At 38.5% G+C, this 26,502-nt stretch overlaps 1 protein-coding gene across 3 annotated transcripts in view; it reads left to right on the top strand.

The window, feature by feature from the left end:
* MDFIC (MyoD family inhibitor domain containing) overlaps positions 1–20,169 on the top strand; it is a 130,193-nt gene extending 110,024 nt beyond the window's left edge. For 2 of the 3 annotated variants that reach the window (XM_075855040.1, XM_075855039.1), the window contains exons 4-6: positions 3,685–3,960; positions 9,124–9,420; positions 18,573–18,661. In XM_075855040.1, coding sequence (XP_075711155.1) covers positions 3,685–3,960; positions 9,124–9,392 — 545 coding nt within the window. In that variant the 3' untranslated portion in view covers positions 9,393–9,420; positions 18,573–18,661. Of the gene's footprint in view, positions 1–3,684; positions 3,961–9,123; positions 9,421–18,572 lie in introns of all 3 variants that reach the window. The other variant, XM_075855041.1, reaches the window with a different exon arrangement.
* Positions 20,170–26,502: the final 6,333 nt, after the last annotated feature.

The raw sequence follows: 26,502 nt of genomic DNA on the forward strand, positions 1-26,502 counted from the left end.
GTACACACTAATTTCTGGAAAACACCTGTGTGGTTAACATGCTCACTACACCCCTACGTGAATACCTTGAGAGGTGTAGTTTCAAAAAAGAGGTAACTTCCGGGGGGGTTTCCACTGTTTTGGTCCCACAAGGACTCTGCAAATGAGACATGGTGCCCAGAAACAAATCCAGCAAAATCAGCCCTCCAAAAGCCAAATGGAGCTCCTTCCCTTCTGAGACCTGCCGTGTGCCCAGCTCCTTTTATTGGGGTTATTTTTATCCTTTTTATTTGTTGAGAAAATTTAAAATGTTGAGCTAAAGATATGAATTATTAAAAAAAAATGATTTTTTTATTTTCTCTGCCCAATTCTAATAAAATCTATCAAATACCTATGTGGTCAAGATGCATTACACAACGAGTGTAGTTTCCCAAATGGAGTCACTTTTGGGGATTTTCCACTGTACTGGTACCTCAGCGACATGGTGCCGAGAAACCAATCCAGCAAAATCTGCGCTCCAAAAGCCAAAGTGTGCTCCTTCTCTTCTGAGCCCTGCCATGTGCCCAGACAGCAGTTTATGACCACATATGGGGGTTTTCCGTACTCTGGAGAAGTTGCTGTACAAATGTTGGGAGGCTTTTTCCCTTTTAATCCTTGGGGGAATTGTTGGTTTGTTTGTTTTTGGCTAAAACTACATCTTATTGAAAAAAATTAACATTTTTTATTTTCACGTCCAAATTCTAATAAAATGTATGAACCACCTTTGGGGTCAAAATACTCACCACACCCCTGGATGAATTCCTTGTGGGGTGTAGTTTCCAAAATGAGGTCTTTTTTGGGGTGTTGCCTTTGTTTTGGCACCACAAGACCTCTTCAAACCTGACTTGGTGCCTAGAATATAATCTAATAAAAAGTAGGCCCCAAAATCCACTATGTGTAAATTAGCACACTAGGGCCACATGTGGGATATTTCTAAAAACTGCACAACCTGGGCAATAAATATTGATTTGTGTTTCCCTGGTAAAATCTTATGTGTTACAAAAAAATGTAAATGTTTTAAAATTGAATTTCTGGAAAAAAATGTAATTTGTAAATTTCCCCTCCACATTGCTTTAATTCCTGTGAAACGCCTACGGGTATGTTCACACAGCCTATTTTCAGATGTAATTCAGGCGTTTTACGCCTCGAATTACGCCTGAAAAATGGCTCCATTATGCCTTCAAATATCTGCCCATTTCTTTTAATGAGTTTTACTATGTGCTGTTCCGACGAGGTGTAATTTTATGCGTCGCTGTCAAAAGACGGCACTAAAAAGACGCCCATGTCAAAGAAGTGCATGTCACTTCTTGGGACGTTTTTGGAGTCGTTTTTCATTGACTCCATTGAAAAACAGCTCCAATAATGTCAGTGAAAAACGCGAGTAGTTACAAAAACGTCTTAAAATCAGGAGCTGTTTTCAGGCGAAAACAGCTCCTTATTTTCAGACGTATTTTGCTAAGCCGTGTGAACATACCCTAAAGGTTAAGAAACTTTCTAAATGCTGTTTTAAATACTTTTTAGGGGTGCAGTTTTTAAAATGGGGGGTTTTATGGGGGTTTCTAATATATATGCTCCTCAAAGCCACTTCAAGTCCGAACTGGTCACTAAAAAAATCGTCTTTTGACATTTTCTTGAAAATTTAAAAAATTATTTCTAAACCTTTTTAAGCCTTGTTAAGTCCTATAAATATAAAAGGATGTTCAAAAAACAATTCGAACTCAAAGTACACATATGGGAAGTGTTAATTAGTAACTATTTTGTGTTGTATAACTGCCTGCACTACAAGCAGATACATTTAGGGCTTGAACAGACGAACGTGATATACGTCCGTGCAACGCGCGTGATTTTCATGCGCGTCGCACGAACCTATATTAGTCTATGAGGCCGTGCAGACAGTTCTGTGATTTTTACACAGCGCGAGTCCGCTGTGTAAAACTCACGACATGTCCGTTCTTTGTGCGTATTTCGCTCATCACGCACCCATTGAAGTCAATGGGTGCGTGAAAATCATGCGCACCACACGGAAGCACTTCCGTGGGACGCACGTGATTCGCGCAACAGCACTGAAAAGTATGAATGAAAAACCGAAAAGCACCACGTGCTTTTCTGTTTACAAACATCCAAACGGAGTGTTATCATGATGGCGGCTGCACAAAAAGCATATTGTGATGACACACGGAGCTGTCAAGTGCCTTTTGCGCGCGCAAAACGCTGCATTTTTTGCGCGCGCAAAGCGCACACGCTCGTGTGAATCCGGCCTTAAAGGGAATGTCGCTAGAATTTTTTTTTTTTTTTTTTAGTTAAACAGTTAGTATATAAATTATTAAACATTGTTCTAATTTTTTCACGAGTCAGGAAATATTATAAATTAGATTCTAATTTATAACATTTCCCTGTGCTGGTCACTAGAGGGAGCAATTCCCAAAATTGCAGCATTGGCTAATCGGCACATTCAGAGATGAAAAAAAAAATGGCAGCCCCCATAGAGAAGAAAAAGTTAGAAAATAAAAAAAAGTAGAACACAAACACACAAATAAATAAAAAATGTTTTAATAAAACACTAAAAGCAAATTGATATATAAAAAAAAATTCCCGCGACACCCTTCCTTTAAATGTAGAAAAATGCTTATTTTTGCACATTTTCTCTACGTTTTTCACAAATAAACGCTGAATATATCGACCAAATTTTACCTCTGGCACAAAGTACAATATTTCACGAGAAAACAATCTCAGAATCGCTCGGATAGGTAAAAGCAATCCAAGTTATTACCATATCAAGTGACACATGTCAGATTTGAAAAATGAGACTCTGTCAGGAAGGTTAAAAGTGGCTGCAGCAGGAAGGGGTTAATGTTGGCCTGCATCCCATGAAAAAAAATATTGGGGTAGAAATTTGGCGAATAATTTCATTTGAGGTAATCCGTGTCAAATGACATTTCCTGTGTGCCATTTACCCAAAATAGATCAAGATATAAGGTGTGGATAGGGTGGCTATTACAGAATTGTTTTCTTTTTCCTATTATTTTTGTTTATCAGCATTTATAGTATTTTCCTCAGACCAAAGTGAATTAGTTCCAATGGTGGATTAATATGAGTTAATGCTGGTCAGATCATTTTTCATTTAAACAGGTGTACAAGATTAGATAAAAAGCTGTCCATCTGTTGTGTCTGGCATTGCAGCTCAACTCCATTGAAGTGAACTGGGCAGAGCTGCAATACCACACCCAACCTGTAGACAAATGTGGCACTGTTTTTGAAAGAAAGCAGACATGTTTTAACTTGTGGATTTATGGTCAAATAACAATTTATATATGCAACATATCTATGTACAGCTTCGCAATTTGTAAATTTACTTTTTACAGTTTTTATAGATTGGGTTAATTGTGATTGCATTCCTGTTTCTGATTTTATCCATTGGTTGGTTTCATTATCATGCAACCAATCAGTGGACCTTCATGCAAAAGTTATTTAGTGAAACACAAGTTTCCCAATATAAACAACACCCAACACCAATTTACTGTATAATATATGAAATTCTCTTATCATATACATAAAGAAAAATATTAGAATCTGTGTATCTGTAGGCAGAAAAATCTTTCCTCTAACTCTAGTTTTAGAGAATTCTGTTTAAATCTTTTAATCTTTTCTTTTTTTTCTTTGTTTAAGCCCAACCTCAGAGCTTGCCTCAGCCAAATACTTTGGCACTGGAAAAGAGCGAGGAAGAAACTGGCAAGATACAAAATGGTCATGTAGGTCTGAGTAATATCAATGGAATCCACAATGGGATCAAACATGTTGCTGCAGATCATAGAAAGTTATCGGCTCCCGTTTCTCAAAAAATGCACAGAAAAATCCAGTCTAGTTTGTCTGTGAGCAGTGATGGTAGCAAAAAAAGCAAAATGAGTTCAACGTATTCTCAAAAACCTGGCTCATCACCAGAAGGTAAACTTATTCCTTATTGATCTAAAAATGTTTACAATGACTACATGTGCTGCTGTAATATTTAATTGTCATCTGAGGATTTATTTTATTTGCCTTAAATCACTGTGAAGATTTCGGTTTACACTAGTAAGCGTGCAGCCTATAGAGCGGGGCAATTACAAGATAGTATTTTAACTGTTTGTTAATATTATCTGTCTAAAAAATCCCCTGGCAAAAATTTACGTCACATATTCTAAATGTATTGTAATTCTATTATTCAATCATTCACAATATTTATTGTTGGCAAATAAGTCGTATAAGGGAAAGAGAAATAATGGTTATAGAAAATAGTTCCATCACAACAAAGTACTAAAATATTTGTAAGAAATATTTAAGTAACATGTTAGTAATGGTTAAAGATCTGACGGGTCCAGTTTCAGCAGAGGCACACAGGATCCACCTCTAATCTATCAGATCTAAATTATGAATTTAGATGTGATAGATTACAGGTGGATCCGCTGTCACTGAACCCGTCAGTCCCGTGGAACTAACGGGAACAGGATTTAGCGCTAGATACAGCTGCTATGTATAGAGAATACAAAGTAGCTGTATCTCAATAAGTAAAAATAATTTTCAGTAAAAACTATTGAGAAAGTTGCACTAATCACACTGACTGACCTTTTTTTAAAAAAAATAAAATAAAATTGCCTTTCAAAGATTTACATAGCCTTTAAGTTTTTGTATGTTTTAATAAAATGTATACACTTTTGCACCTCTGGTGTCTGTGTTTCGTACAAACACCCACTGATTTCTATGGTCGCATGTGGTTCTTTACTTTGCCATAACTGGCTAGTTGCCAGGGACCTGCTTAAAGGGGTTTTCCCATTAGGGACATTTATGACATATCCAAGAAGAGAACCGCATAGCATGCGAGCTACACTGTTTCCTAAACTACTATTCAGTTCTATGGGACTTATGGAAACAGTGTAGTTCAGCGAGCTACGCTATTTTCTTCTTCTTAGTCGGAAATCACACGCTTTAGCCGCAACACAAAGAGGTAGAACAGGGTTTAGGGGGCCCCATTCTAGAAATATGTGTGGGTCACAGAGGTGTGACTCGCATCTATCTGACTTTTATGTCATATCCTGTAGATACGTCATAAATGTCCCCGATGTGAAAACCCCTTGCCAAGGCAGAGTGGCCTGTAGGAACCATTGCCCCCTTCCTGGGCACTCAACTCTAGGCCTGTCCTCTGCAAGCTATGCCCCTAAGACTCAGGCTTTTTGCAAAAGAAGAATGATTGGATACTAGCAGATGATCTCCCAAACTAGAGTGCAATACCAGTTTGAAGCCCTTTGCATTCAGTGACCCGATGCTCATTGTCTCACCATATAACCTTTAAAAAAATCAAGCTATGGTATGAAGTACCTTCTGCAAGACTGCCAACTCTTCTATCGCTTTTTTTCTCTGCAGGTATTAACTTTAACTCTATCCAACCCAAAGAATTCCGATATATATTCATCAGACCATTGGCGTTTCATTCTGCAATAGTAAAAGTAGAATAGTACCTAGTCCCTCTTTTAGAATCTCTTGGTAAATCTCGATCAACAAAACAAAATATACTATTACCTCTTTTTGCTTATCAACAGATAATTAACATATTGAACAATGAACTAGTTAAAGAGACTCTGTCACCACATTATAAGTGGCCTATCTCCTACATAAGGAGATCGGCGCTATAATGTAGGTGACAGCAGTGCTTTTTATTTAGAAAAACAATCTATTTGTACCACTTTATGAGCGATTTTTAGCTTTATGCTAATGAGTTTCTCAATGCCCAAGTGGGCGTGTTTTTACTTTAGACCAAGTGGGCGTTGTACAGAGGAGTGTATGACGCTGACCAATCAGCGTCATACACTTCTCTACATTCATTTACACTGCACTAGCGATATAGCTATATCGCTATGTGCAGCCACATACACACACACACTAACATTACTGCAGTGTCCTGATAATGAATATACATTACCTCCAGCCAGGACGTCATGTCTATTCAGAATCCTGACACGTCTGAATCTTTTCTGTGAGATTTCCAGCAAGGCAAACGTAATCTCGCAAGATTACGATGTAAACTCCTTTAAAACGAGATTACGTTTGCCTTGCTGGAAATCTCACAGAAAAGATTCAGACGTGTCAGGATTCTGAATAGACATGACGTCCTGGCTGGAGGTAATGTCTAATCATTGTCAGGACACTGCAGTCATGTTAGTGTGTGTGTATGAGGCTGCCGATAGCGATATAGCTATATCGCTAGTGCAGTGTAAATGAATGGAGAGAAGTGCATGATGCTGATTGGTCAGCATCATACACTCCTCTGTACAATGCCCACTTGGTCTAAAGTAAAAACACGCCCACTTGGGCATTAAGAAACTAATTCGCATAAAGCTAAAAATCACTCCTAACGTGGTAAAAATAGATCGTTTTTCTAAATAAAAAGCACTGCTTTCACCTACATTACAGCACCAATCTCCTTATGTAGGAGATAGGCCACTTGTAATGTGGTGACAGAGTCTCTTTAACTATGCATGGCTATGTAATACGCGACTAAACTTGGGGTATGTGAGGCTTACCATTTTAAGGTTTAAAGAGGCTCTGTCACCAGATTTTGCAACCCCTATCTGCTATTGCAGCAGATCGGCGCTGCAATGTAGATTACAGTAACGTTTTTATTTTTAAAAAACGAGCATTTTTGGCCAAGTTATGACCATTTTTGTAGTTATGCAAATGAGGCTTGCAAAAGTACAACTGGGCGTGTTTAAAGTAAAAGTCCAAGTGGGCGTGTATTATATGCGTACATCGGGGCGTTTTTAATACTTTTACTAGCTGGGCGCTCTGACGAGAAGTATCATCCACTTCTCTTCACAACGCCCAGCTTCTGCCAGATCACGCTGTGACGTCACTCACAGGTCCTGCATCGTGTCAGACGAGCGAGGACACATCGGCACCAGAGGCTTCAGTTGATTCTGCAGCAGCATCGGCGTTAGCAGGTAAATCTATGTAGCTACTTACCTGCAAGCGCTGATGCTGCTGCAGAATCAACTGTAGCCTCTGGTGCCGATGTGTCCTCGCTCGTCTGACACGATGCAGGACCTGTGAGTGACGTCACAGCGTGATCTGCCAGAAGCTGGGCGTTCTGAAGAGAAGTGGATGATACTTCTCATTAGAACGCCCAGCTAGTAAAAGTATTAAAAACGCCCCGATGTACGCACATAATACACGCCCACTTGGACTTTTAAACACACCCACTTGGACTTTTGCAAGCCTCATTTGCATAACTACAAAAATGGCCATAACTTGGCCAAAAATGCTCGTTTTTTAAAAATAAAAACGTTACTGTAATCTACATTGCAGCGCCTATCTGCTGCAATAGCAGATAGGGGTTGCAAAATCTGGTGACAGAGCCTCTTTAAAATATATATATATATATATATATATATATATATATATGTATAATTGTAATTAATTACATGGGAAGATCAATTAGTATTATAAATTGACTGATAAATTCTTCTTCCAGAATTATGTATGGTATATGATAAAATATACTTTTGTGTTTTACGTGAACTCATGGTTAAATCTACTCTAGAAAACTGGCAACATTTAACAAATGTTCAGTAACCCTATATTAAAAATTACATTTAATAACCAACTGTTATAATTTCCTTTCTTAACTGAGGACATAGACTGCTAATAACGCTTGATTTCTGTGGTTGTAGATAAAAAAGGGCCAGGACATCATGATGCAAGAAGGCTAATTCACAAAATTTCATAACCAAGTAATAAGATGCCCACCTCCTTAAAAGTTTGTTAGGCCACCATTTACTCATTCCTATACATTGTAATCCGGCATTGTAACAGAATTTTTAAGATTAACTTTTTAAGATGACTTGGTCCATAATTTAGATGATCTTTAATACAACTGTTACAAATCTCTTTGCCACTGAAAGTATAACAACCCTCCACTCAACTCCATATACAATAGCAATTTACCCTGATAAGTATTGCATTCAGGCCCTGCTTTTTCTTTTATACTCCTCTTTCGAAAAACTTTAAAGGGGATTTCCGAGTTTATAAGACAACACATTGAAAAGTACCCTATATGTGTCTAAATGGTTACCCGATGATGCCATCATAGCTGTTGTTTTTAATTATGTTGTCCAGCTCTGTTGTTACCGAGGTTACCAGGTAAATGACTACAGATCTCATGATTCCGCTCCCCTCTCACAGACATTGCCTTTATTTACCTCCGCTGGCTTGCCCCTCTAATATAAGGTGTAAGGTAGTGCTGTAATTGCGCACTGTTATTGAGACACAGTACTGCTGCTATATTCTGTTGCACAGCATGTGAAATACGATCCCTCTAGAGACAAGCAGTTGAAATAAAAGGGAATGTCATGTAAAATGTCCCATACTTCAGGGAGGAAGGAGAGGGGAGATCATCACATTTTTAGTGAATAGAATGCCACACAAGCATGCCACTCTATTCTTTCCATCAAAAAGACAGAAACCTAATAGAATGGAGCCAAAGTGATGCAATTTGAAAATAAAAAATATACCTTTTGAAATCAATGGTTAATGCAAATGGAAACTATACTTTCCATTTGTCTTTCAGTTTGTCTGTTCCTCTGTTGGAACAGATGAACGGAAAGCCAAACAGAAGCCCAACGCAGATATGAGCCGGCCCTTAGATAGTAGAAAGATTATTGAAGTATTGTCTAGCGTGTACTGCTGTTTTTATTAGTGTATCACTTATTTTCTATTTCTTATTTTTTATTAATAATCAAGCACATAGGCCATGGTTCCTGATTTAATATATAAAGTAAAGGCATTGCTATAGGAACCTTTCAGAAGAGTTACAACCGATGAGCAGATTGACATTAGAAATTCATGTCGATAAGATGAATGTAACTTACAATTTGATGAGCTATTTTTGTTTTGCAATATTGTAAAATAGCGAAGTATTTGTTGTATTCAAAGCTGCATTCCTTAGTAAGGGAAAATAATAAATATTTCATGGAACTTATAAAATTTGTATTGCATGATGTGTTTTTTCTTTTTACTTTATCCTTTTCTATCTGTCTCTGTATCATCTTTTTAGTTTTCGTTCTTTCTTGTTTATATTAGACTGCTGTGCTTCTTTGATTTTGGCCTGTCTCTACTGTCAGTGCACTGAGTTCATCCTTGGCCCACATCAGGTTTGCTCCTGTCTGCATGAGGCCTGTAATTCCTGCTGTGGCTACTGTTCCAATGTCTGTGTGGGCCTTGAGGAAATTCCCGCTGAGGACCTCAACTTCCACTTTGATTGTGACTTTGCTCTTTTTGATTCTTGCTGTGAGACAGCTGAGTGCCTGGAGATCTGTTTTGAGTGTTCTGAACTTTGTGAATATAGCTAGCTAAAAGGATGACCAAGGTCAATGTTCAGTAAGTGCATTTATTTACTGTTTCACTTACATGATACTTACATCAATATGTAACCGACAATTAATACGCTCCTTTTTTACCAACACTCACCAAAGAAACATGCCTAAACTAACGTTAAACACACAAGCCTTCCATAATTTAAGCTGTGAAAAGTCTGCTGTAACTAGCAAAATGTGTACATAATGTTTGGTTGCAAATTACAATATCATATTAGTAAGAAGCAGCAAAGTATCATTTTGATATAAATTGGATACAGTAATTTTTTTTCCGTCATATAAAAATAATGAAAATTAGACCTTGAAAACCATTTTGATATTCTCATTTATTTCCTTTTTTTCTAGCTTGATTGTTTTTGTTCAATGTATTGCTTAATTTAATCTATCTATATCTTCAGTCCATAGGAATTCATTGAGTTGCATGCAATCTTGCGGGTGGCAGCTGTCACTCGAAAGTGAAAAATCAATCAGTAGGCACTGTCAAATGTCTCTGTGCAGCCTAGGGCAGGGCAATTATTTGAAAGACAAAACAAAACCGAAATTTAGCGTAGATAATTGGCGTCCAGTTGCGCATTTGGATTTATTTCATTTTTTTTTTACTTGTTTCAACTGTATCTGCATCCTCGGGACACAGATACAGCTGAATCCAATGTTAGAGCAGGGGCCAACGGGTCCCTGCTCTACCATACACTGTATAGCGCCAGCCTCTCATGGCTCTGTGCAGACAGGATCGATGACGTCACTGCCCTACGCCTGTCTGCACCGAGCCGTGTGCAGCTCGGCACAGCTAAGCGCAAGGCAGTGATGCCATCGCACCTGTCTGTGCCGAGCCACATAGACCGGAGGAGCCATAGGGACCTCCTCCACTCGTCGTTGGAATGGGGTTTGGTGAGTATTTATTATTTTTGTTAGTCACTATTGGGGCTGTGTGGGGGCAGCTATGGGGCATTATACTGTGAGTGGGTAGCTATCGGTGCATTATACCGTGAAAGGGCCGCTATTGGGGCAGTATACTGCATGGGAGCAGCTATGGGGCATTATACCGTGGGGCATTATACAGTGCAGGGCAGCTGTGGGGCATTTTACTGTGTGGGGGCATTATACTGTGAGGGGGCCGCTAAGGGGGCATTACACTGTGTGGAGGGCAGCTATGGGGCCTTTTATTGTGTGGGGGGCAGCTATAGGAGCATTATACTGTGGGGAGCTCTGTAGGGGAATTATGATGTGTGGGGGAGCAGTGTCTGGGTATATTATATACAGTAGTATACAGCAGGCTCAGGGGATATGTATTAATTCAATGGCATAACATGCAAATAGTGGGAGTGGCATGCAATAAGGGTGTGGCCTAATTAATCGTGATTTTGATTTAGGTCATAATCGCCCAACCCTAGTGCAGCTTTAGGTCCATTTCACACGGCAGTATTTTGGTCTAGACATGGAAGAGGTGCACGTTTTTCCATTCTAGTTTTCCTCTTTGTAGGTTCCTGTCCTGGATTTGGTTCACAAATACTGATGCAAAAGACTGCCGTGTGAAAGCGGCGTAAACTACATCAAAGGGGTTTTCCATGACTGGACAACTGATGACCTAACGGATAGGTCATCAGTATATGATCGGTGGGTGTTCCTCCAGGCATCTTAAGTCCATTCTGAAAGCAGATGGCTCCGGTCACGGAATAGCGACCGAGCTGCAGTACTGCAGCTCTGGTCCTATTCAAGTAAATAGGAGCAGAGCTGCAGAATGGCTGCTATCCAGTGTTCGGAGCCACCTGCTTCCGGCTCCAACTACTGCATACCGTTCACAACATCCGGCGCCGGAGGGCCTCATAGGTGCGGGGTCCTGGTGTCAAACCCGCACCGATCATTTACTGATGGCCTGGTCTAAGGTCAAATGAACAATCATTTTACTTTTCTGTTGGGTCAGCAAGTGCTGTCCCATTTTCTTTTTGTGCAGGGCTTAACCCTTTGCCTTATTTGTTCTTATTACACTTACCACTGATGGTTGTGATGGTTGACTGTAGATTTCCTGTCTTCCTGTTCCCTTTGTTTTTTCTTTGCCTCTCTTACCCAATTATTGTGCCTTGCACTTGATTTACTTTGTCTTTTTTTCAGCATTAATGTTGACTTGTATTTTTTTCTCCTCCTTGTTTTTACTCCTCCTCCTTTATTTACAAGTTCACTTTTCCCACTAATTTGTAACTGTTTTGTCGTTTTCTTTTATTCTGTTTCTCTAAATAACGGTGTTGTAGAGATGAGGACATGCTGTTACATCTGTAGTGCAAGGAGAAGTCTGTTGCTATTTTTGACATTATGTCTATGCAGTTTCATTTGTCTGCCATAAAACAAAGAAAATGTATACCGTGCTACAGCAAGGCAAGCGTAATCTCGCGAGATTATGATGTAACCTGTCATTTAAAACGAGATTACGCTTGCCTTGCTGTAAATATCACACAGACGCTACAGAAGTGTCAGGCTTCAGAATAGATATACAAAAAAATGGGACATAGAATGTAATTAAAACCACAGAAAAGGCCATACTCACAGATTAGGTGGTGGGTAAAATACCCGTTCCAAACAGGACGCAACCAGGTCAGAGAATGCTGTTGATGGGAAGTGCCCAGGTGTGTTTAAATAATGATAGCCACTCCCACTAACCTTGAGGGGAGTGGTGTGTTGGGCATGGAAGTAAATGTGTAATAATAATAAATAAATAATAAAGTACTGTGTATAGTGCACATGTGAGGTATAGGGGACATGACTAAGTGTAGTGTGTAGAAATCAGGGCTGTGAGTGAAACAAAAAAAGTGAGTGTAGAGTGTAAAACATGGAGGCATAGTGTTTGGATAGTGAGGCACAGCATATATCGCCGAATAGCAGCCTATTTATAACGCCCATACTGTAAGAGAGCGGGCTGCCCTGCATGCAGTGCCAAACATCCGCACACCAGGCTATCCCAGCATCATAAGACCCGGGCGCGTCCTGAAAAAAAGTATGTACTATGTAAGTAACCATGAAAAAACATGGGGTATTAGTTGTTGTTTTGGCCAAAAAAACGCAAGCTCGCAATCCACGTCACGGATCCCCACACTTGCGAGTCCCTACCTAGAACTTTTCGTTCCAAAATCTAAGATATACAAAAAAATGGGACATAGAATGTAATTAAAACCACAGAAAAGGCCATACTCACAGATTAGGTGGTGGGTAAAATACCCGTTCCAAACAGGACGCAACCAGGTCAGAGAATGCTGTTGATGGGAAGTGCCCAGGTGTGTTTAAATAATGATAGCCACTCCCACTAACCTTGAGGGGAGTGGTGTGTTGGGCATGGAAGTAAATGTGTAATAATAATAAATAAATAATAAAGTACTGTGTATAGTGCACATGTGAGGTATAGGGGACATGACTAAGTGTAGTGTGTAGAAATCAGGGCTGTGAGTGAAACAAAAAAAGTGAGTGTAGAGTGTAAAACATGGAGGCATAGTGTTTGGATAGTGAGGCACAGCATATATCGCCGAATAGCAGCCTATTTATAACGCCCATACTGTAAGAGAGCGGGCTGCCCTGCATGCAGTGCCAAACATCCGCACACCAGGCTATCCCAGCATCATAAGACCCGGGCGCGTCCTGAAAAAAAGTATGTACTATGTAAGTAACCATGAAAAAACATGGGGTATTAGTTGTTGTTTTGGCCAAAAAAACGCAAGCTCGCAATCCACGTCACGGATCCCCACACTTGCGAGTCCCTACCTAGAACTTTTCGTTCCAAAATCTAAGATATACAAAAAAATGGGACATAGAATGTAATTAAAACCACAGAAAAGGCCATACTCACAGATTAGGTGGTGGGTAAAATACCCGTTCCAAACAGGACGCAACCAGGTCAGAGAATGCTGTTGATGGGAAGTGCCCAGGTGTGTTTAAATAATGATAGCCACTCCCACTAACCTTGAGGGGAGTGGTGTGTTGGGCATGGAAGTAAATGTGTAATAATAATAAATAAATAATAAAGTACTGTGTATAGTGCACATGTGAGGTATAGGGGACATGACTAAGTGTAGTGTGTAGAAATCAGGGCTGTGAGTGAAACAAAAAAAGTGAGTGTAGAGTGTAAAACATGGAGGCATAGTGTTTGGATAGTGAGGCACAGCATATATCGCCGAATAGCAGCCTATTTATAACGCCCATACTGTAAGAGAGCGGGCTGCCCTGCATGCAGTGCCAAACATCCGCACACCAGGCTATCCCAGCATCATAAGACCCGGGCGCGTCCTGAAAAAAAGTATGTACTATGTAAGTAACCATGAAAAAACATGGGGTATTAGTTGTTGTTTTGGCCAAAAAAACGCAAGCTCGCAATCCACGTCACGGATCCCCACACTTGCGAGTCCCTACCTAGAACTTTTCGTTCCAAAATCTAAGATATACAAAAAAATGGGACATAGAATGTAATTAAAACCACAGAAAAGGCCATACTCCCATTTTTTTGTATATCTTAGATTTTGGAACGAAAAGTTCTAGGTAGGGACTCGCAAGTGTGGGGATCCGTGACGTGGATTGCGAGCTTGCGTTTTTTTTTTTGGCCAAAACAACAACTAATACCCCATGTTTTTTCATGGTTACTTACATAGTACATACTTTTTTTCAGGACGCGCCCGGGTCTTATGATGCTGGGATAGCCTGGTGTGCGGATGTTTGGCACTGCATGCAGGGCAGCCCGCTCTCTTACAGTATGGGCGTTATAAATAGGCTGCTATTCGGCGATATATGCTGTGCCTCACTATCCAAACACTATGCCTCCATGTTTTACACTCTACACTCACTTTTTTTGTTTCACTCACAGCCCTGATTTCTACACACTACACTTAGTCATGTCCCCTATACCTCACATGTGCACTATACACAGTACTTTATTATTTATTTATTATTATTACACATTTACTTCCATGCCCAACACACCACTCCCCTCAAGGTTAGTGGGAGTGGCTATCATTATTTAAACACACCTGGGCACTTCCCATCAACAGCATTCTCTGACCTGGTTGCGTCCTGTTTGGAACGGGTATTTTACCCACCACCTAATCTGTGAGTATGGCCTTTTCTGTGGTTTTAATTACATTCTATGTCCCATTTTTTTGTATATCTTAGATTTTGGAACGAAAAGTTCTAGGTAGGGACTCGCAAGTGTGGGGATCCATGACGTGGATTGCGAGCTTGCGTTTTTTTGGCCAAAACAACAACTAATACCCCATGTTTTTTCATGGTTACTTACATAGTACATACTTTTTTTCAGGACGCGCCCGGGTCTTATGATGCTGGGATAGCCTGGTGTGCGGATGTTTGGCACTGCATGCAGGGCAGCCCGCTCTCTTACAGTATGGGCGTTATAAATAGGCTGCTATTCGGCGATATATGCTGTGCCTCACTATCCAAACACTATGCCTCCATGTTTTACACTCTACACTCACTTTTTTTGTTTCACTCACAGCCCTGATTTCTACACACTACACTTAGTCATGTCCCCTATACCTCACATGTGCACTATACACAGTACTTTATTATTTATTTATTATTATTACACATTTACTTCCATGCCCAACACACCACTCCCCTCAAGGTTAGTGGGAGTGGCTATCATTATTTAAACACACCTGGGCACTTCCCATCAACAGCATTCTCTGACCTGGTTGCGTCCTGTTTGGAACGGGTATTTTACCCACCACCTAATCTGTGAGTATGGCCTTTTCTGTGGTTTTAATTACATTCTATGTCCCATTTTTTTGTATATCTTAGATTTTGGAACGAAAAGTTCTAGGTAGGGACTCGCAAGTGTGGGGATCCGTGACGTGGATTGCGAGCTTGCGTTTTTTTTGGCCAAAACAACAACTAATACCCCATGTTTTTTCATGGTTACTTACATAGTACATACTTTTTTTCAGGACGCGCCCGGGTCTTATGATGCTGGGATAGCCTGGTGTGCGGATGTTTGGCACTGCATGCAGGGCAGCCCGCTCTCTTACAGTATGGGCGTTATAAATAGGCTGCTATTCGGCGATATATGCTGTGCCTCACTATCCAAACACTATGCCTCCATGTTTTACACTCTACACTCACTTTTTTTGTTTCACTCACAGCCCTGATTTCTACACACTACACTTAGTCATGTCCCCTATACCTCACATGTGCACTATACACAGTACTTTATTATTTATTTATTATTATTACACATTTACTTCCATGCCCAACACACCACTCCCCTCAAGGTTAGTGGGAGTGGCTATCATTATTTAAACACACCTGGGCACTTCCCATCAACAGCATTCTCTGACCTGGTTGCGTCCTGTTTGGAACGGGTATTTTACCCACCACCTAATCTGTGAGTATGGCCTTTTCTGTGGTTTTAATTACATTCTATGTCCCATTTTTTTGTATATCTTAGATTTTGGAACGAAAAGTTCTAGGTAGGGACTCGCAAGTGTGGGGATCCGTGACGTGGATTGCGAGCTTGCGTTTTTTTGGCCAAAACAACAACTAATACCCCATGTTTTTTCATGGTTACTTACATAGTACATACTTTTTTTCAGGACGCGCCCGGGTCTTATGATGCTGGGATAGCCTGGTGTGCGGATGTTTGGCACTGCATGCAGGGCAGCCCGCTCTCTTACAGTATGGGCGTTATAAATAGGCTGCTATTCGGCGATATATGCTGTGCCTCACTATCCAAACACTATGCCTCCATGTTTTACACTCTACACTCACTTTTTTTGTTTCACTCACAGCCCTGATTTCTACACACTACACTTAGTCATGTCCCCTATACCTCACATGTGCACTATACACAGTACTTTATTATTTATTTATTATTATTACACATTTACTTCCATGCCCAACACACCACTCCCCTCAAGGTTAGTGGGAGTGGCTATCATTATTTAAACACACCTGGGCACTTCCCATCAACAGCATTCTCTGACCTGGTTGCGTCCTGTTTGGAACGGGTATTTTACCCACCACCTAATCTGTGAGTATGGCCTTTTCTGTGGTTTTAATTAGGCTTCAGAATAGAGATCACGTCCTGGCTGGAGGTAATGTATATTCACTGTCAGGACACTTGAGTAACGTTATAATATGTTTATGTGGCTGCACATAGTGACATAGTGCACATAGTGATGTAATAAGATCACTATATGTTGTGTAAAAGAATGGGGAGAAGTGTATGACGCTGATTGGTCAGCGTCATACACTTATCTCCACAACGCCCACTTGGTCAAAAAGTAAAACACGCCCAGTTGTCCATTAAGAAACTAATTAGCATAAAGCTAAAATAGATCATAACTCTGTCAAAAATTATCGTTTTTCTAAATAAAAAACACTGTTGTAATCTACATTACAGCGCCGATCATATTACGTACAAGATAGGCCACTTATAATGTGGTGACAGATCCTCTTTAAATATTGAATTGTTTGATCGATTGTTACCCCAGAAATAACATATAGTCATTATATATATATATATATATATATATATATATATATATATATATATATATATTTTATTTTATTTTTTTATTTTTTTAATTTTTTATATATACAATTTACAGCAATTGAGTTTGTAATACACTGATGTTTTGCCCTATAGGTATGATTATTTATTTTTTTTTTTTGCTGCAAAACATGATTCATGTTCACTAAAAGGCATTGTGTGACTAATGTAGCTCTATGGTCATGTTTAAAAGGTGAAATGACTTCAGTGTAAATGTCAATTGATGTGGATTACACAACTGGGAATTTGACTGATGGAAGACATTGGACCTCTTCTGCACCTAATGCTACATATGTAGTTGTGTTATAGGGGTTTTCCCATCAGGGACATTTATGTCATATCCACAGGATATGCCATAAATGTCAGATAGATGCAGATCCCACTTCTGGGACCCGCACCTATCTCTAGAACGGGGCCACATAAACCCCGTTCTACCTCTCTGTGCTCTGGCTGACTTGTGTGTTTCCCGAACATGAAGAAGAAAACAGCGATGAGCTACGTTGTTTCGGTAAGTCCCATAGAACTGAATGGTAGTTACGGAAACAGCGTAGCTCGCATTCTACGTTCTAGAGATAGGAGTGGGTCCCAGAGGTGGGACCCGCATCTATCTGACATCTATGGCATATCCTTTATGCCATAAATTTCCCTGATGGGAAAATCATTACATACCTTAGCCCTTACCATTACTACTCCATTCTGTTTTTGATGCCAGGTTAGAGAGTGGCTATCTCTTCTGTCCAGGTCATTGACCTCTATGGTAAGCAGATTCCTGTCACTGTGGAGATCCTTGTTCCTTTCTCTCATAGCGAGAAAGTCTGTTCTAATGATCAGTCATGGAGAAGGCTACCAGGATCTCCATTGCACAACATTTGCCACGTGCCAGTTATCTGCTCTTCATTAACTGTTTATATGTGCTGTTGTCAGGACGACAACACAAAAGTGATATCTAAAAGTACATTGATTTTTATTCACTCAACAAATGGTTGTTATGCTCCGCCCAAGAAACTGTATAGAAAATAACTCTCTGCACATGCAAAGATAAAGATATTCTGTAGCAGCCTGCAAGGAGTTACCCGTGGATCTCCCAATCAGTGGGACCACATAATTGAGAATTTGAGGAAGGGTACCTCCTCTTCGGGTACTTTTTTGTAGAAAGTTCATAGTTGAAGAATGTAATATATTACAACTGACTCTCCTTTGGTAGATCCACATTCTCTAATCTATAAGAAGAATCTGCTGACCGCCTAAATGATTGACTGGATACTAAATTCTACATTATCATTCTAGCAGTATTTATTCTATCGTGTTGTGCGACTTACATTGTTATGCTTATAAATCTTTAACAAAAGAATGACTAAAAATCCTATTAGATCTCCATAATTAAAGTTATAACTAATAAGTGTGTGCCTGTTAACAATTATTCAGATATACAGTCTATGCTTGTATTAATGTTTTTTTCTAAACAATAAACCAATTGTAACTTTTACTTAAATTTATCTTACATTGTTCCACATCATTAATAATTTGTTTGATTTTTTTCTATTTTCTTTTTTTTTTTCTCTTATATATTTTCTCTGATGCATCAACTTCCCTGCCTGGACTACTTACATTACTTGAAGATTGCTGTGTTCACTGTATATTAGCTTGTTTATTTTGTGAGTTTGTCACACTTTGCAACATAGTATTGGGACAAGCTACTTGTGGAATCTGTACTTCTGAATCCTGTTGTTGCTGTTGTGGAGAAGAGATGGGGGATGACTGCAACTGCCCTTGTGATATGGATTGTGGAATAATGGACGCCTGTTGTGAATCTTCAGACTGCTTGGAAATTTGCATGGAATGCTGTGGAATTTGCTTTCCTTCATGAAGTGAACTATGACTTTGATCTTTAAAAACTGGAGTTTTTATTTCAACTGAATGACTTAGATTTATAGAACTCATCCTTTTTGCACTGCTATGTTTTTTTTTATTTTGTATGATTTACTGGAGATCAAATTTGGAAACAAAAAATATACACAGGTGAGGAAGTGTTCTTAACCTGCCCAATTCAATTAAAGAGTTTTCTAGTTGTAGAAAGAAAGAGCATATGATTAGAATATGCCATCACTTGCTAATTTTGGAGGTACAACCACAGGGACCCCAGATCACAAGAACAAAGTTGCCAAGTTTCAGAGAATGAGGCTAAGTTGCAACATCTGCACAACTCTTGAAGACAAAGTTACCCTGCAGAAAAAATTGACAAAGCATCACAGAGCACCATACCGCCTTTATTCTAGCTTTTGATGGGGGTTTCAGGGATCGTACCTCCATCTATCAGCAAATGACTGCATATCCTAGCATGATGCCATCATTTGTAATGACTGGAAAACCGCTTTAACGCAGAAAGTACAATTATGTCCAAATAACACAAGTGTTATAAAATGTTATGTCAATAACTTTTAATTTTGATTTTCTTAAATGATGCCAATAAATATTCCATCTAATGTATAAACCTATGAGGACCTGTTACTTTTGAGTCAAGTAATAAAATATTATGTAGAAACATTTGGACTGAACCTACTTTTTATCGCTACCTTTATGGACCGAATCTGTATAAGCAGCCCATGCTAATCAGTCCAGCTCGTCCCGGATCAGTAAAAGCTCAAGAACATACAAAATAATTTTTGTGACATTTTGGATGTGAAAGGGCATTTTGAAAAGGGGTGATCATGGCAACATCTGTGATTAAGTAGACTTTAGCATAGACGGCATAAGATGTAAAAGTAAACAAAGATTTGACCTTTTGGATTTTTCTACAAAGTTTATTATTTATTATTAGAAAAACATTTAACATTTATTAAGATGACTCAAAGGAGACATGTCCTCTATAAATGAAACTATTTATTCTACAAAATGTAGGTAAGCGGTATTGATGTTTTTCAATCATGAACCAACCATACACCCCCACTTTGCAAACATTCTGAAAAGACTTCTCCTTGTTTAAAAAAGACGGTATTATCAATCATTAGTTTAGCTAATCCAAAACAAATAAGTGTTACTAGAGCATGGAACGTATTTAATTGTTTTCTTAAATTCAATCATTTTAAATTAATTTATTCTGCGTTATGCTGTATTTTATCTGGCTGCAGTCCTTAAATAGAGTAGTGATTAGGGGATAACTTGTAGTGACTGGAATACCCTTTAAAGGGGTTGTCCGAGATACCATCATATTTTCAAAAACCCCTTTAATGCATGTAATTTATAAATGTAAATACATTTGTAATATACTTACATTTTCCAAAGTGGCCCCGTTTCCAGATCCTGCCGTGGGGAACTTGACACTCGCTTCTCTGGGTCTGGCCTCTTTGTTGATCTTGAATTCTTTGCCGGGTAGACGACACGTCACTTGTCACGTGGTGTATATCGGCTTGTTCTGTTGTAACGCGCATGCGTGACCCCTGCTGTTATCTTGAGAACAGCAGGGACCGCGAGAACAGCAGTGACAGCGCATGCACGTTACGGGCTGTGAAGCAGAGCAAGCCGATATTCACCACGTGACAAGTGACGTGTCGGCTACCCGGCAAAGAATTCAAGATCAACAAAGCGGCCAGAGCAGAGAGTGACGTCACCCGTCAAGTTCCCCACGGCAGGATCTGGAAACGGGGCCACTTTGGAAAATGTAAGTATATTACAAATGTATTTACATTTATAAATTACATGCATTAAAGGGGTTTTCGAAAATATGATGGTATCTCGGACAACCCCTTGAACTCCTTCTGGCAGCCCGCGTGTTGCTTTGGAAAGCCGGAGACCTGGAAATCCCTAGCATTCGGACCCCCACCGATCTATTAGTTATCACCTATCTAGTGGATAGATGATAACTTATAGTAACCAGAAAACCCCTTTAAGGAAACCGCTCTCCACAATCTTTTCACATCATCTAACTGTATTCTGTACTGAAATGCGACATTATATGGGCAGTGATGTCACTAGCTCTTCCCCCAATAACTTTAGCCCTACACTCTCTTTTTTTCGTACTTTTGACCTGTCATTAATCCTCTGACGTGGTAATAAAGGGCTAACATTTCTTTGATTACTTTTTTTTTTTTTAAATGTAAAGTTGGCAGTGTTTGGCTACTAGATGTCAGCACATGGAAAAATTGAAGAACTTATCAATTTATGTTTAGACAAAATAAAACACAAATACTGAAATCAATTTGTACTTTCTAATACATTTTTACCTATTTTTCATCTAGCTATTTACCTGCCAATTAAGATAAAAAGATTATAATTAAAAAAGAATAGCCCATCTCCTCTTAATATCTAATGGATATATTTTTTTGGACATCATATTCAAAACCCCAAAAGAAGGAATGAGATGCAAAACTCAGCTTTTTCGGAGAGTGGATGAGCCCAGCTCACCCCCTAATTCAAATATAGCTAGTCCCCACCGAACAGGGGATCCAAGAGTATCATTTGACAAGCTGCTCCTGTATTCTATCTGCCCATACAGTTTCTGAGAAATATTTGACATAACTCATACAGGAACCTGCAAAGAGTACAATGTGCTTCTCTTGCAGAAATAAGTGACTTTCCTTATACAGGTTCCCAGGCTGGTCATGGCAACCACTGCCCGAAACCTGAGCTTACAGGCAGGAATCAGGATAGTCAGGGACCACGTAGATGAGAAATTGGGAGTGGGATGGGCGGCTGCACGTTGGGCAAAGCGGAGTGTCCCTTTAAGTAAGTGGAATACCTTTGGATGTTTTGTGACTAGTATTTTTACAAATCAAGGATAGAACTTATTTTAAATGAGAGAGGCTTTTTGGTGCATTTCTAGATCTCCATTTATGACGTGAATTACTTGTATATAAACTTGAAAGGAACGTAAGGTACTGTGCTTTTTGGAAGTGTTTTCATAATTGCTATTTATATCATGTTTAGATTTATATCATAAACAATTTGATCTGCTTCTTATGAGATACAGTAACTATAAGCACATCGGTCTTTAAGATTATCTCAGTCTCATTGCCTCTGAAGATCCTACGTTTTTTTTCTATACATGATTGCCTATTAATTACATGCAGTGTTAGATGAGAAGAATTCTCTATGAAAGTAGAGGGACTTCAAAGAGCTATATATTTTACTTCTTAGTATGGTTTTCTTATTATCTCTTTTCCTATCATAACAAAGGTCTCCCTTTGATATAAGAAGAAAAATGTAGGTAGACATCCACAATACTTTGTCTGTGCAAAACAATCTTGGAAGATTCCACAAGGTGTTTCTTTTAGTAAGTTAAAAAGGATAATATTGATATGTGATATGGTATATGTCAGCCTGGTTTAGGGATATTCTGTAATCCAGATCAATATGTATTTATGTTACTGGTGTTTTTATTTTCCTAGATCAAACATTTAAAAGCTGATACTTATTACTGTATATATACACAAATATTGGAGTCAAATGTTCCTTCTGAATTGAAGCGGTTACAGTTACTCTGAAATGGTAATTGACATGAGATTTACAGTATTTCTATCAAATAGCTTGTATTATGCTAGTATTCTGCACTAGAATTATTATTGAGTATAAATATCTCTATCAGAGAAAACATATACTAAATACTTTGTTCATATTTAATTTGTGCTTTTCTGTCTGGATAAGGTGTTTTAAGTAATACATGCAGAACTATCATCCTAGTGAGCAGAACAAAATGTAACAATGTGAAAACGTATCTGTTTAATATAGATCCAGATCTGACAGGCTTTAATTTGCTTTTTTTTTTCATGTTTAAAAAAATACTTTAATATTACAACAAATATGATTTACTAAAACGATACATTGAATTGTTTCCGTTAACTGGATTTATGTTTTAAAAATAAAGAATTTTATTTTATATATTGGATTATTCTGTGTAAGTGCTTTCTTTTGCTTCGATTCGGTGGGTATGCTGCGGCCATGTAAATAGATTGTACATTATGCTGCTCTTCAAGTTACAGTGTCCAGTGAATGCCGTCTGTGTGTGCAGTAGAGATGACTCATTGCAGTATGCATAAGCACCAAATTTGAGATGAGGTTTACTAGCATACATAATATTAACAGAAGAATACTGTTCACTAAACATTCCCAAATCAATTTGTGTAGTTAGTTTAAAAAAAGTTACTGTTTTTCAAAGTTGTTATACTCTTAATAACAAAAAATTATTTATTTTTATTATGTATTATTTTTTTTTTTTAATTATAGGACCTGCAGGCAAATTTTCAGCATTAGTAAAATAGACCTACTATAGTCATTTAAAATACCAAGGTCATTAATTCTTGTACTCTGGTCCCTCAAATACACGTTTCAAAGGTGTTCTGAAAGCTTAGGTCTTTAACCCCTTAAGCCTCCATAAAGTACATGTATGTCATGGAGAGCCTTCACTTCATCCTACTGCCATCTAAACATATTCCTGCTGCTAATGCAGAGATCCCTTTAGAAGACACATCTGGAGGGGTAGAAAGAGGAAGAACCAGAAGATGGGCCAGAAGAGCAAACAAGTCTTGAGATGATCGAGACAGCCACAAAGAGGGAAACCTGTAATGCGATCAACCTGACACTTGATCAGGACTCCCTTTCACTTTTGTCAAACGGTCTAAATTTCCATCATTTTGAACAGTTTAACCCTGTTGATTTTGAAATAGATCAATTTAAGGCAGTAAGAAAACTGAATTTGCAGAAGTCGTATGATCGAACCAGGAATACTAAAAAACATAAAAAGGAAGGAGAAATCCATGCAGTCATTGACCCGTTGACTTTTAGTATTCCTCGTTCTTTTTCTGACTATGATAGACATTGTATTGAATTGTTAGCGGGTTTGTCTAGTGAGACAACTTGTCTACCTGATGATAATGTGGAGAAAGTTCGTGAATTAATTGTGGTCTTAAGTCCAGTCATTCTCCCGCTTTGCAGGCAGGTGGCTCCTTTGAGCGATTTTCATTTCAGGTCCTTAGGGATGTGAAGGCATTGGTATACGATGGTTGTTTACCAAATTCCACCCCTGATGAAACAGGAACTCTTGAAATATTGAGATCAAGTACAGATCTTGTCATTAAGACGGCCGGCAAATGGGACAATATTGTTCTCATCACTAGGGAATACTATGTAGAAGAGGCTGAAAGGCAATTAAATGATTACTCTGTGTATCAAAAGCTTACTGATGATCTAACCACCAAGTTTCAGAGTCAACTTCAGATATTGTTACGCACTATTGTAGAGAATGGTACTTAATCTATAAAAACTAGCCGAAAACTTGTACCCTACTAACCCACAAAAACCAAACTGGTATTTTCTACCCAAAATACTTAAGAATAGGGAACGTGCACTAGGCTGACCCATAGTCACCCACATATAGTCAGTGACTAAGCCTTTATCCAAATACATTGATTCGCTTTTAAGGCCTATCTTGAGGGAGATCATCTCATATTTAAAAGATAATAACAACTTTCTTAATTGGAAGATTTTGCGTTGTGTAAAGGCTACAAATTGGCCTCCATTAATTTAAAAAGTCTCTACAAACGCATTCCACATGACTTAGGTGTTGAGACTGTACAGAAGGTCTTAGAGAATACTGATAAAGGTACCAACTACATTAACTTAGTCTGCAGTTCTTTGCAATTCATACTCACACACAATGCATTTAGATTTGATGACAGATGCTACTTTCAGACATCCGTTACTGCTATGGGTACACCCATTGCATGTACATGTGCAAACCTTTTTCTAGCATCCTTTGAAGAGGTGTACATTTTCAACACATCCAATGCCTTTACTAGACACATCAAACTGATTTTGTTACTTACCTCAATCATTCGAACTATATGAATAATGAGATTCACTTCTAAATTGGAACTTCAAACCTAGAATTTTTGAATGTCTCTGTTTCTATAGAGGGATATGCCTTGACCACGTCTGGCTATTGTAAGCCTACCGCCACCAATGCACTTTTGCACTATTCAAGTCTTCATCCATATCTCACAAAGAGATCTTTGCCATATGGTCAATTCATAAGAATCAGACGTATTAAAGACAATGAGAATCTTTTTGCGGCAGGCTTTCGATTTTGAAGAAAGCCTCCTGGAGAGAGGTTACTCTGCAGAAGCATTAGATAATGCAATACAAAAAGCTCTTGAAAGAGATCAAACTGAGTTGCAATATAAAAATCGTCAAACGGACGAAAACAGCAAGAAACATAATAAAAAAGACTATAGATTTACATTTTCATTCCAATTAAGTCCACTAGAATTAGCTATTAGATCAGCCATTAACAAAAACTGGCATATTGTTGAAGGAGACCCAGACCAGATGTAGTCATTGCAAATATTGTCGCTTTATGTTAAACTCTAAGTTCTTCAGGATTGGAGATACAAATGTTAGGGTATGTTCACACAACTTATTTTCAGGCTGCTTTTGGAGTGTAAAAGACTAATTTTACGCTCCAAAATACACTTAAAATAAGTTAGCAAACAGTTTCCCATTGATTTCAATGGGAATTACACTGTGCTATCCACGAGGCGTATTTTTACGCTGCTGAATTTTAAAAAAGACCTCGTGAAAAGAATTAGCATGTTACTTCTTGAGGCGTTTTTGGAGCTGATTTTCCATTGACACATAATAAGCTACAAATTAAAAAAAAGCTTCATTTTTAGCTGCAAAAAAAGCCTTGTAATCAGGGGCTGTTTTTCCTTGAAAAGTCTGTTACTGTTTTTACACTGTTGGACAATAATGCTTTGAATGCTATGTATTGAAAAGCATTATACAAGCGAATAAACGAGTGCAGCTTTAAATCCCCTTCTGGTCAAAAAAGAAAAGGGAGGAAAAGTTTAAAATAATAAAGAAAAAACATATAGGGTACCACCACAATTCTAACGACCCGTAGAATAGGTTTAATATAAAATTTATACCGCACGTAAAAAATGTATAAAAGGTGGCGGATTTGCCTTTTTCACCCCAATTCTCCCCTGAAAAAAAATACTATAAAGGTTATTGATTACATTATATGTACTCCAAAATGGTACCAATAAAAACGAATGGTTTCGCAAAAAGCAAGCCAAGGTACGGCTACGTTTACATAAAAATAAAAAAAGTTATGGTGACACAAAAATAAGATTTTCTTTATAAAACTTATATATCTAAATTTGGTATCGCTGTATTCGTACCAATCTGTAGCATACAGTTAAATGATATTTATACCGCACATTTAACAGCATAAAAAAAAGTCATGAAATTGTTGGGTCTTTTCAATTCTCTCCTTAAAAAAATGAATAAAAGATAATCAATAAATGATATGTACCCCCAAGTGGTGGTAATAAAAATTAAAACTCAACCTGCATGTTATTTGGCTGTACAGGAAGAGTTGCCAAACACAACCCCCCCCCCCCCTTCTCTGACATCACTTTCTGCTCGGCAGCTATTGACTGAAGCTGCACTGACTTCCTGATCTTCCCGCACCTTGCATGCACTGCACATAATACTGTTAAGTCCCATGCACATGGACGCATTACAGCTCTGAGTCTTACTTTATTTACCTTTACT

The sequence above is a fragment of the Rhinoderma darwinii genome, chromosome 3 (genome assembly GCF_050947455.1).
Source record: "Rhinoderma darwinii isolate aRhiDar2 chromosome 3, aRhiDar2.hap1, whole genome shotgun sequence".
NCBI lineage: Eukaryota > Metazoa > Chordata > Amphibia > Anura > Rhinodermatidae > Rhinoderma > Rhinoderma darwinii.